General features: G+C 38.5%; 1 protein-coding gene across 1 annotated transcript in view; it reads left to right on the top strand.

Moving 5' to 3' along the window:
- EPHX4 (epoxide hydrolase 4) overlaps nt 1-13087 on the top strand; it is a 48180-nt gene that overhangs the window by 17375 nt on the left and 17718 nt on the right. Inside the window, exons 4-5 of the mRNA XM_058716598.1 lie at nt 369-497; nt 10458-10561. Coding sequence (XP_058572581.1) covers nt 369-497; nt 10458-10561 — 233 coding nt within the window. The remainder of the gene's footprint in view (nt 1-368; nt 498-10457; nt 10562-13087) is intronic.

The following is a 13087-nucleotide window of genomic DNA, read 5'->3' as shown; positions in this document are numbered from 1 at the left end:
AAATCAATGACATAATCTTGCTTATGACCGAATTATGTGTAATCTTTACCATGGTTTCCCAAACTCAGTTTCGTGGGACAAGAGCTGGGCTAGCTGTTTCCGATTTTTTTTTTTCATATAGATTCCTGGGAGAGATTCTAAATCTGTAGGTCTAGAATGGAGGTTGGACATCTAAATTTTCTAAAAAGTTACTTAGGTGGTTCGTACATACAGGTTTTGGAAACACCAAACTCAGTATCTGCACTAAGTGCCTAATTACAGTCGGGTTATGGGAAGATTATTTTCAGAAGTGTACCCATTTTACATGAGGTAATAATGCATCCACCTGTTTCTTTTCAAAGATGTCAACATTTTTTTCTCCGTTACAGGATATAGCAAATGTGTTCTTATTGGCCACGACTGGGGGGGAATGATTGCTTGGCTAATTGCCATCTGTTTTCCCGAAATGGTGATGAAGCTTATTGTTATTAACTTCCCTCATCCAAATGTATTTACAGGTGAGTTTAAATTTTCATTAAAACATCTTTGTTAATGTGACAATTCACTATTGTCACTGACACTTTGGATTAAAAACAGCAAAATTTGAATATCAGTATTTTTTTCATTAAATGACTAAAATATGATATTAGCACATGACAATGTCAGATACCTTGGCTTTAAATATTCTTCAAGAGCCTGATAAATTGTAACTTCATATTTGCTAGCATAATTTTATTTTAATTTTTTGAAGGACATTTTACTGCTAACTTGGAGAGGGATAAAGGGAAAAATGCAGTGACACTATTTTGACAGTAATGAATCTTGACAACCTAGACATAAATTCTCCTCTTGCCTGACTGCTTGGGCTATCAGGAATGACAGCATTCTTTAAAGCTGCAGTTCTCAAATTTTTGGTTTCAGGACTCCTTTATACTGTTAAAAATTATTAAAGACCCATTTAGTTTGTGTTTATATGGGTTACATATATAAATATTTGCTATATTAGAAATTAAAAATGGGAAAAAATTTAAAATTCTTTATTAACTCATTAAAAAATAATAAATTCAGTAACTGTTAACATAAATAACATTTTAATGAAAACTAACTACATCTTCCAAAACACAATTTTAGTGAGAAGAATGTCATTGCTTTACATTTTTGCAAACCTCTTTAATTTTTGGCTTAATAGAAGACAGCTGGATTCTCACATCTGCTTCTGCATTCAATCTGTTGCAATATGTTGTTTTAATTGAAGTATATGAAGAAATCTGGCCTCACAGATTTGTAATTGGAAAAGGGACGAGTATTTTGATAGCCTTTTCAGATAACTGTGGATTTTCTTCTTTAATACTACACCAAACCCAAAAATTGGTGATTTCTTAAAGGTTAGTAACAATGTAGAATCCAATGTCACATTAATGAGATTTTCGTACTGTTACATTAAAATCCATTAGTCTCTTTAGCACTTTGAATGGATTTTTTACCCATGCATGATTTTGCATCATCATGCAGTGGATGATATTGGTTCATTGAGTTATGCAGATCTTCCATAAGTTGACGTATTTTGTAATATTATACCAAAGAACCCACATTCATTAATATCACCCGAATTTCATCAAAAAGTCATTGAGTATTGCAAAGCTGTCATGCTCAAAGTAGCAAATAAATGCTTCCAAACTTCTAATTTTCATTTGAAAGCTTGAATTTGGTCATTGGCAACAAATACTGTTGATTGTTTTCCTTCAAGTGACAGGCTCACTTCATTCATTTTCAAGAGACTGTCAGATACTGAAGTCTGACTGATGATAATTTGTTAGTCATCCATTCATGTAAAAATGGTATTCCATAAAAAATGCAGCTAATTCAACTAATCAACGCAAAGAACTGCAGAAATGCTATCCCTTGAGACAACCATTGTATCTGGGTGTTCAACAGAACTGCTTTATGTGTTCTTTGTGTTTCATCTTGGTACTTGAAAGCTGTGTACACAAAAGTTGAAATTTAAAATTAGTAGCTTTTGCTATTTTATCTAGAACATTCCTAAGTGAAAATGGCACTTAACTTTATGTATTTCTGTATTTGTTTGCTGCAAATGTGTGGTGGTGAAGAATATAATGACTACTCGTATTGTTCAGTGTCACTGTCTTGGTTTGTGCTCAGGCAGAAATGGCTTTATCTACCATTGCTTTGGTACCATGAGCACAAATCTCAACCAGATGAGAAAAGCTAATAATGTCTGAGTAGTGTAATGAATCTTGGGGATTCCCAGAGGTCCACATGGACTATACTTTGAGAACCTCTGCTATAAAGGGAACTCTTAAAATCTTCAGAGTGTGCAAAGACCTGTGAACCATTACTAGGCACATTTTTATTTAGTTTTGGAAAAAATTATAATCTTGTCCTGTTTACCCTTGTCAAGTTTTCAGGTACTGCTTCAGGAGCTTCAGGTGCTGCTGTTACCCTCAGCAGCCCACTAGGGAACAAAAAACTCAGAACAACATATATCTATGTTGGAAAAATGACTACATAAAAGGGAAAAGGGAACATGACTACTGAAATATTGTACAATATAAATGTAGGAGTTGATTTTTGGATATACCCAATTGTCCTATGTCTGTTGAGGTGACAAGATGGATGCTTAGGCTTCAAATATCACACTGAGATGCACTAGACTGTCCTTAGTTGCATTAGGTAGCAGAAGTTGTGCTACCTGCTTAAGCCATTGATCGGGACCCTTGAATAAATGTTATTGTGATGTTGCTGTATGGACAAGTTGTAATTGGTCATTTCAGCAAGAATATTCTTGGAATATTTCTGGAACTGTTTTATCAATAATAAGTTCAACCCTAGTCAGGTTAATACAAAGTCTTCAAGTAATATGCCTATATTTTCTGCTTAATTATAGTGATATCTCTTAATGCAGGGCTGAATAAATTTTGTTCAATGATGATTTTACAAAAAGTATAACATAACGATGCTCCACTTACCTGAGAATTATAGTTCTAAAATTTACAACCATGTTATTAAATATAGTTACAAAATTAGAAATAAGAAAAAATTACCTCTATAGCAAAGAAAATTTTAAAAAAACAGTGCACAAGAAACAAGTATGCACACTTGATATGTATGATTACACTACTCTCCAGTTTAAAGATTCATTGTCTTCCCAAAGCACTTAAAGTCCATATCCTCTGGCCCTCCTTGACTGGACTTCTGCTTTGCTCTCTGATTCATCTCATGCCACCTCCTTCTCCTCATTCACTACACCATCCACACTGATGTTCTTTCTGCTTCTTGAATGTGCCAAGCGCAGGACCTTTCTGTGCCTGTTTTTTTTTTTTTTTCCCAATATATGAAATTTATTGTCAAATTGGTTTCCATACAACACCCAGTGCTCATCCCAAAAGGTGCCCTCCTCAATACCCATCACCCACCCTCCCCTCCCTCCCACCCCCCATCAACCCTCAGTTTGTTCTCAGTTTTTAACAGTCTCTTATGCTTTGGCTCTCTCCCACTCTAACCTCTTTTTTTTTTTTCATTCCCCTCCCCCTTGGGTTTCTGTTAAGTTCTCAGGATCCACATAAGAGTGAAACCATATGGTATCTGTCTTTCTCTGTATGGCTCATTTCACTTAGCATCACACTCTCCAGTTCCATCCACGTTGCTACAAAGGGCCAGATTTCATTCTTTCTCATTGCCACGTAGTATTCCATTGCGTATATAAACCACAATTTCTTTATCCATTCATCAGTTGATGGACATTTAGGCTCTTTCCATAATTTGGCTATTGTTGAGAGTGCTGCTATAAACATTGGGGTACAAGTGCCCCTATGCATCAGTACTCCTGTATCCCTTGGGTAAATTCCTAGCACTGCTATTGCTGGGTCATAGGGTAGGTCTATTTTTAATTTTCTGAGGAACCTCCACACTGCTTTCCAGAGCGGCTGCACCAGTTTGCATTCCCACCAACAGTGCAAGAGGGTTCCCGTTTCTCCACATCCTCGCCAGCATCTATAGTCTCCTGATTTGTTCATTTTGGCCACTCTGACTGGCGTGAGGTGATATCTGAGTGTGGTTTTGATTTGTATTTCCCTGATAAGGAGCGACATTGAACATCTTTTCATGTGCCTGTTGGCCATCCGGATGTCTTCTTTAGAGAAGTGTCTATTCATGTTTTCTGCCCATTTCTTCACTGGGTTATTTGTTTTTCGGCTGTGGAGTTTGGTGAGCTCCCCGTAGACTTTGGATACCAGCCCTTTGTCCGATATGTCATTTGCAAATATCTTTTCCCATTCCGTTGGTTGCCTTCTAGTTCTGTTGGTTGTTTCCTTTGCTGTGCAGAAGCTTTTTATCTTCATAAGGTCCCAGTAATTCATTCCTGCCTTTAATTCCCTTGCCTTTGGGGATGTGTCGAGTAAGAGATTGCTACGGCTGAGGTCAGAGAGGTCTTTTCCTGCTTTCTCCTCTAGGGTTTTGATGGTTTCCTGTCTCACATTCAGGTCCTTTATCCATTTTGAGTTTATTTTTGTGAATGGTGTGAGAAAGTGGTCTAGTTTCAACCTTCTGCATGTTGCTGTCCAGTTCTCCCAGCACCATTTGTTAAAGAGACTGTCTTTTTTCCATTGGATGTTCTTTCCTGCTTTGTCAAAGATGAGTTGGCCATACATTTGTGGGTCTAGTTCTGGGGTTTCTATTCTATTCCATTGGTCTATGTGTCTGTTTTTGTGCCAATACCATGCTGTCTTGATTACAGCTTTGTAGTAGAGGCTAAAGTCTGGGATTGTGATGCCTCCTGCTTTGGTCTTCTTCTTCAAAATTACTTTGGCTATGCGGGGCCTTTTGTGGCTCCATATGAATTTTAGGATTGCTTGTTCTAGTTTCGAGAAGAATGCTGGTGCAATTTTGATTGGGATTGCATTGAATGTGTAGATAGCTTTGGGTAGTATTGACATTTTGACAATATTTATTCTTCCAATCCATGAGCAGGGAATGTCTTTCCATTTCTTTATATCTTCTTCAGTTACCTTCATAAGCTTTCTATAGTTTTCAGCATACAGATCTTTTCCATCTTTGGTTAGATTTATTCCTAGGTATTTTATGCTTCTTGGTGCAATTGTGAATGGGATCAGTTTCTTTATTTGTCTTTCTGTTGCTTCATTGTTAGTGTATAAGAATGCAACTGATTTCTGTACATTGATTTTGTATCCTGCAACTTTGCTGAATTCATGTATCAGTTCTAGCAGACTTTTGGTGGAGTCTATCAGATTTTCCATGTATAATATCACGTCATCTGCAAAAAGCGAAAGCTTGACTTCATCTTTGCCAATTTTGATGCCTTTGATTTCCTTTTGTTGTCTGATTGCTGATGCTAGAACTTCCAACACTATATTAAACAACAGCGGTGAGAGTGGGCATCCCTGTCGTGTTCCTGATCTCATGGAAAAAGCTCTCAGGTTTTCCCCATTGAGGATGATGTTAGCTGTGGGCTTTTCATAAATGGCTTTTATGATCTTTATGTTCCTTCTATCCCGACTTTCTCAAGGGTTTTTATTAAGAAAGGGTGCTGGATTTTGTCAAAGGCCTTTTCTGCATCGATTGACAGGATCATATGGTTCTTCTCTTTTTTTTTATTAATGTGATGTATCCCGTTGATTGATTTGCGAATGTTGAACCAGCCCTGCATCCCAGGAATGAATCCCACTTGATCATGGTGAATGATTCTTTTTATATGCTGTTGAATTCGATTTGCTAGTATCTTATTGAGAATTTTTGCATCCATATTCATCAGGGATATTGGCCTGTAGTTCTCTTTTTTTACTGGGTCTCTGTCTGGTTTAGGGATCAAAGTAATACTGGCTTCATAGAATGAGTCTGGAAGTTTTCCTTCCCTTTCTATTTCTTGGAATAGCTTGAGAAGGATAGGTATTATCTCTGCTTTAAACGTCTGGTAGAACTCCCCTGGGAAGCCATCTGGTCCTGGACTCTTATTTGTTGGGAGATTTTTGATAACCGATTCAATTTCTTCGCTGGTTATGGGTCTGTTCAAGCTTTCTATTTCCTCCTGATTGAGTTTTGGAAGAGTGTGGGTGTTTAGGAATTTGTCCATTTCTTCCAAGTTGTCCAATTTGTGGGCATATAATTTTTCATAGTATTCCCTGATAATTGTCTGTATCTCTGAGGGATTGGTTGTAATAATTCCCTTTTCATTCATGATTTTATCTATTTGGGTCATCTCCCTTTTCTTTTTGAGAAGCCTGGCTAGAGGTTTGTCAATTTTGTTTATTTTTTCAAAAAACCAACTCTTGGTTTCGTTGATCTGCTCTACAGTTTTTTTAGATTCTATATTGTTTATTTCTGCTCTGATCTTTATGATTTCTCTTCTTCTGCTGGGTTTAGGCTGCCTTTGCTGTTCTGCTTCTATTTCCTTTAGGTGTGCTGTTAGATTTTGTATTTGGGATTTTTCTTGTTTCTTGAGACAGGCCTGGATTGGTATGTATTTTCCTCTCAGGACTGCCTTCGCTGTGTCCCAAAGCGTTTGGATTGTTGTATTTTCATTTTCGTTTGTTTCCATATATTTTTTAATTTCTTCTCTAATTGCCTGGTTGACCCACTCATTCGTTAGTAGGGTGTTCTTTAACCTCCATGCTTTTGGAGGTTTTCCAGACTTTTTCCTGTGGTTGATTTCAAGCTTCATAGCATTGTGGTCTGAAAGTATGCATGGTATAATTTCAATTCTTGTAAACTTATGAAGGGCTGTTTTGTGACCCAGTATATGATCTATCTTGGAGAATGTTCCATGTGCACTCGAGAAGAAAGTATATTCTGTTGCTCTGGGATGCAGAGTTCTAAATATATCTGTCAAGTCCATGTGATCCAATGTATCATTCAGGGCCATTGTTTCTTTATTGACCATGTGTCTAGATGATCTATCCATTTCTGTAAGTGGAGTGTTAAAGTCCCCTGCAATGACCACATTCTTATCAATAAGGTTGCTTATGTTTATGAGTAATTGTTTTATATATTTGGGGGCTCCGGTATTTGGTGCATAGACATTTATAATTGTTAGCTCTTCCTGATGGATAGACCCTGTAATATTATATAATGCCCTTGTTCATCTCTTGTTACAGCCTTTAATTTAAAGTCTAGTTTGTCTGATATAAGTATGGCTACTCCAGCTTTCTTTTGGCTTCCAGTAGCATGATAAATAGTTCTCCATCCCCTCACTCTCAATCTAAAGGTGTCCTCAGATCTAAAATGAGTCTCTTGTAGACAGCAGATAGATGGGTCTTGTTTTTTTTATCCATTCTGATACCCTATGTCTTTTGGTTGGTGCATTTAATCCATTTACATTCAGTGTTATTATAGAAAGATACGGGTTTAGAGTCATTGTGATGTCTGTATGTTTTATGCTTGTGGTGATGTCTCTGGTACTTTGTCTCACAGGATCCCCCTTAGGATCTCTTGTAGGGCTGGTTTAGTGGTGACAAATTCCTTCAGTTTTTGTTTGTTTGGGAAGACCTTTATCTCTCCTTCTATTCTAAATGACAGACTTGCTGGATAAAGGATTCTCGGCTGCATATTTTTTCTGTTTAGCATACTGAAGATATCGTGCCAATCCTTTCTGGCCTGCCAAGTTTCAAAAGAGAGATCAGTCACGAGTCTTATAGGTCTCCCTTTATATGTGAGGGCACGTTTATCCCTTGCTGCTTTCAGAATTTTCTCTTTATCCTTTTATTTTGCCAGTTTCACTATGGTATGTTGTGCAGAAGATCGATTCAAGTTACGTCTGAAGGGAGTTCTCTGTGCCTCTTGGATTTCAATGCCTTTTTCCTTCCCCAGTTCAGGGAAGTTCTCAGCTATTATTTCTTCAAGTACCCCTTCAGCACCTTTCCCTCTCTCTTCCTCCTCTGGGATACCAATTATGCATATATTATTTCTTTTTAGTGTATCACTTAGTTCTCTAATTTTCCCCTCATACTCCTGGATTTTTTTATCTCTCTTTCTCTCAGCTTCCTCTTTTTCCATAACTTTATCTTCTAGTTCACCTATTCTCTCCTCTGCCTCTTCAAGCTGAGCCATCGTGGTTTCCATTTTGTTTTGCATTTCGTTTAAAGCGCTTTTCAGCTCCTCGTGACTGTTCCTTAGTCCCTTGATCTCTGTGGCAAGAGATTCTCTGCTGTCCTCTATACTGTTTTCAAGCCCAGCGATTAATTTTATGACTATTATTCTAAATTCACTTTCTGTTACATTATTTAAATCCTTTTTGAGGGGCGCCTGGGTGGCGCAGTCGGTTAAGCGTCCGACTTCAGCCAGGTCACGATCTCACGGTCTGTGAGTTCGAGCCCCGCGTCAGGCTCTGGGCTGATGGCTCAGAGCCTGGAGCCTGCTTCCGATTCTGTGTCTCCCTCTCTCTCTGTCCCTCCCCCGTTCATGCTCTGTCTCTCTCTGTCCCAAAAATAAATAAACGTTGAAAAAAAAAAAAATTTTAAAAAAAATAAATCCTTTTTGATCAGTTCATTAGCTGTTGTTATTTCCTGGAGATTCTTCTGAGGGGAATTCTTCCGTTTGGTCATTTTGGATAGTCCCTGGAGTGGTGAGGACCTGCAGGGCACTTCCCCTGTGCTGTGGTGTATAACTGGAGTTGGTGGGCGGGGCCGCAGTCAGACCTGATGTCTGCCCCCAGCCCACCGCTGGGGCCACAGTCAGACTGGTGTGTGCCTTCTCTTCCCCTCTCCTAGGGGCGGGATTCACTGTGGGGTGGCCTGGCCCGTCTGGGCTACTTGCACACTGCCAGGCTTGTGGTGCTGGGGATCTGGCGTATTAGCTGGGGTGGGTAGGCAAGGTGCACGGGGGCAGGAGGGGCAGGCTTAGCTCACTTCTCCTTAGGTGATCCACTTCAGGAGGGGCCCTGTGGCAGCGGGAGGGAGTCAGATCCGCTGCCGGAGGTTTGGCTCCGCAGAAGCACAGAGTTGGGTGTTTGCGCGGAGCGAGCAAGTTCCCTGGCAGGAACTGGTTCTCTTTGGGATTTTGGCTGGGGGATGGGCGGGGGAGATGGCGCTGGCGAGCGCCTTTATTCCCCGCCAAGCTGAGCTCTGCCGTCCGGGGGCTCAGCAGCTCTCCCTCCCTTTGTCCTCCAGCCTTCCCCCTTTCTGAGCAGAGCTGTTAACTTATGACCTCCCAGACGCTAAGTCGCGCTTGCTGTCGGAACACACTCCGTCAGGCCCCTCTGCTTTTGCCAGCCAGACTCGGGGGCTCTGCTTGGCCGGCGAGCCGCCCCTCCGCCCCGGCTCCCTCCCGCCAGTCCGTGGAGTGCGCACCGCCTCGCTGCCCTTCCTACCCTTTTCCATGGGCCTCTCGTCTGCGCTTGGCTCTGGAGACTCCATTCTGCTAATCCTCTGGCGGTTTTCTGGGTTATTTAGGCAGGTGTAGGTGGAATCTAAGTGATCAGCAGGACACGCGGTGAGCCCAGCGTCCTCCTACGCCGCCATCTTCCTATCGAAATCCAACATTTATTTATTATTGAGAGACAGAGAGGCAGACTTTGAGCAGGGAAGAGGCAGAGAGGGAGGGAGACACAGAATCCGAAGCAGGCTTCAGGCTCTGAGCTGTCAGCACAGAGCCCTACTGGGGGCTCAAACTCACAAACCAAGAGATCATGACCTGAGCCAAAGTCGGACGCTTAACCGACTGAGCCACCCAGGTGGCCCCTTGTGCCTGGGTTTTTTTTCCTAGATCTTTGCATGGCTGACTCCCTCTTACCCTTCAGGACTCAGTCCACACTTCGTATACCTAGAGAAGCCTATTATGACCACTTCTGCTGAATAATAGTCTCTCCACATCACCCAATAATTCTCAATCAGATTACCTTCTTTTAATTTTCTTTTTATTACTGTTGCTATCTAAAGTGATCTTTTTAAATATTGGTTATTTACTGTATAAATTCCTTATTAATGGGAACCTCTTCTGTCTTATTAACTGCTAAACCCCCTCACACACAGTAGATATTAAAATATTCCTTGAATGAAGGAATTTTCTAGATCCATAAATGAATTTATAGGAAACATGTTAGTTTCTGTTGAGGCCAAATTAATAAGGTATTCAAATCCACCTGTAAACAAAATCTTTTAAACAACAGAAAATTACCTCCCCATTTATCCCTAGGGAAAGTGTGAGGTCACTGATAATAACCTTGGAGAAAAGGCAATGTCATTTGGGTTTCCTGTTCCCTTCTGAGTCAAGTCTTTATATAATGAAATTTTCTTTTTATTTAAAGTGCTATAAATTTTCTAAATACTAGAAATGTCCCTAATAAAATATAAGAACATAGAAATTGTTCCAAAGAGAAAAATACAGAAGGCTTACTTGTGGATTCTTTTATGGGATCATCTCAAAGGTGAAACTGCCTTGAAAAGAAGCTCTTTCAATAGTAAGTAATTTATACCCCTTGGATAAGGTCTAACATGGCATTTTAATTTCAGAATATATTTTACGACACCCTGCCCAGCTGTTCAAATCCAGCCATTATTACTTCTTCCAAATACCATGGTTCCCAGAATTTATGTTCTCAATAAATGATTTCAAGGTAAGTCAAACATGGTGATGGATGTTAACTAGATTTATTGTGGTGATCATTTTTGAAATTATACAAATATTTAATCATGTTGCACACCTGAAACTAATATAATGTTATGTGTCAATTATACCTCAATAATAAAGTTGAAAAACTGGAGTCCAAGAGGATGACATAGTTAGGAAGTTAAAAATAAAATAAAGATAGACAGCAGCACTAGAAAAAGAAGGAAAGAAAAGAAATAACTGGTCCTGTTTATGTCATTTGTTTAAAATAATCATTTATTGATTGTTATTTGCTGTCCACTGTTAGGCTTTTCCTCTTTTGCAAGAAAAAAAAAGGCAAGTCAAGCAAATAATGTATTACTCTTAATGAAAAATATTTTAAAGTCCATCCTTCAGAAAGAAAAATAGACAAATGCTAAGATTTAATAAATGCTTCTAAGACCTCATCTATAGGCTTACTTATTTTTACAGTCTCTGTATATTTGAGTGCCTGGTTGTTGCTCAATTTTTGTTGAGAGCCTGTATCCCTATAGGCAAACCTCTTTTTAGAGAACATTCCATGGGGAGACAAAGGAATATGAATACCAGGTGAGAGAATTTGACACGGCAGAAGTCGAGGCCCTTGAGTGCAAACAAAACCCTGAAACAAAGTAAACATGAGGGGTTTGGTGTACCCTATACACCTACAACCAGGAGTCATATATTGTATCTATTTCTTGGAAGTTTATTGAATGCTTTTTGTGTACCTAACACGGTATTAGATATTTAAGGAGGCTTAAAAAAGACAATATTGTTTTACCTGGAAAAACTTCTGCAGATAAGGACTTTTTAAAAACATAACTCCAATGCCATTATCAAACCTAACAAAATGAATACTTACTCCTTACTATCATTTAATACCTATTCAAATTTCCTTAACTGTCTCAATTATTTTTTTTTCCAATTTTGGACTTTATTTGGGGTACAAAAAAATCTGCACAAATTTTAGACTGTGTTAAAATTTCCAACAAGAGATTTGCTAAATGAGAGCTTCATTTGCTATTTAAGTATTAGTCTCTGGTACTATTAATCTTTGAACAGGTTATGATCAACTGTCTTTGTACACTTTATTTGTTTGAATTAGGAGCCAAACAAGGTCCACACATTATATTTGATTATTGTAGTTTTTTCAGTGTATAACAGTTCCTTCTTATTTTTTTAACACTTTTTTTTTTTCCTGAAGAAATTTGGTCATTTGTCCTGGGGAATGATCCACATTTTGGATTTGGCTGACTACTTCATCATGGTGTTATTTAACTTTTTCTGCTAATTCTTATTTCTCATGCTTCATGGATGCTACTAATCTAGAGGCTTGGTTAAAATGAGTTTTCATTTGACAAGAATACTCGTAGGTGGTGCTGTGTATTTCCTAATGCATCACATCAGGGAAGCACATAAGGTCTAGTTGTCTCAGTTTTAGTAACACTAACAGTGACCAGTGGGCTCATGAGTTGTCAGCTTATCTAAATTTCCTAACAACCTGCCACCAAATAATTTTAGCATATCTTGATCATCATTGCCCACATCTGTATTTCATTAGAATCTGCAAAATGGTGATTTTCTATTTCTATCATCTTTTCCTGCTTTTATTGACTGGAATCCTTCCTTAAAGAAGAATGGTCCACATCTACTCTTTGGTTATTCTGAAATATACAGTTCACAGAAAAGAATGGCAGGATAAATGCTTCATTCTTTATCTTTATAAACAACTTCCAGAGCAATGACTCGGTGTCCTAGAAATTTCCAATGATAACCAATGAAGTTTTCTTTTTTGCTATATCATTAGGAGCTCATGAGTTTTAAAAAATATATTTGACATGTATCACTCAATTGCAGTCATTCTTTTTGATGCTCAGATTGTCTCATATTAGGCAATATGGCATAACAGGCAAGTGGAAACTCCTTCACGTTGGCTCCTATGTCCTTTTGACATAAATCCTTCAGTCAGTAATAGCTTAGTTTCTTAATGTCCTCGGGTCATATTTTATTCCCTGCCCCAGATCTGGAATCAATCATTTATTGAAGGAACTCTGGCTCCTATTAGTCGGAAATGGTCTGGGTGTCAAGGTGATCATTGTTACTGGGTTTTTATTGCTTCTACATCTTTCTGTTGGACAGAATTTATACATACATAATTTTTAGAGAGAAAAAAATAATGTGTTCTTATTCATATTTCCAGGCAAAATTAGGACCACAGAATTTTACTTAACTTTCATATTTTGTAAAAAGCATGTATATGGTTCAAGTCAAAACTCTAATACAAGGCACAGAGAGGTCTTGCTTAGGCCTCTGTTTCCTACCATCTTATTTCCTCCCTCTTCCACAGAAACTATTCTGGTTAATTTTTGTTTCATTTTTTTTATTGTTTCTTTTTGAAAATATAAGGACATGTGTATATATTTGTCTACTCCTTCTTACACAAAAGGTGGTAACATACTATAAACACTGTTTTCCACCCTTTCTATTTTTTCCCCCACTTAAAGATATGTCATTG

Source organism: Neofelis nebulosa, chromosome 2 (genome assembly GCF_028018385.1).
Source record: "Neofelis nebulosa isolate mNeoNeb1 chromosome 2, mNeoNeb1.pri, whole genome shotgun sequence".
Lineage (NCBI taxonomy): Eukaryota > Metazoa > Chordata > Mammalia > Carnivora > Felidae > Neofelis > Neofelis nebulosa.
This window is presented reverse-complemented; position numbering and strand designations above follow the sequence as displayed.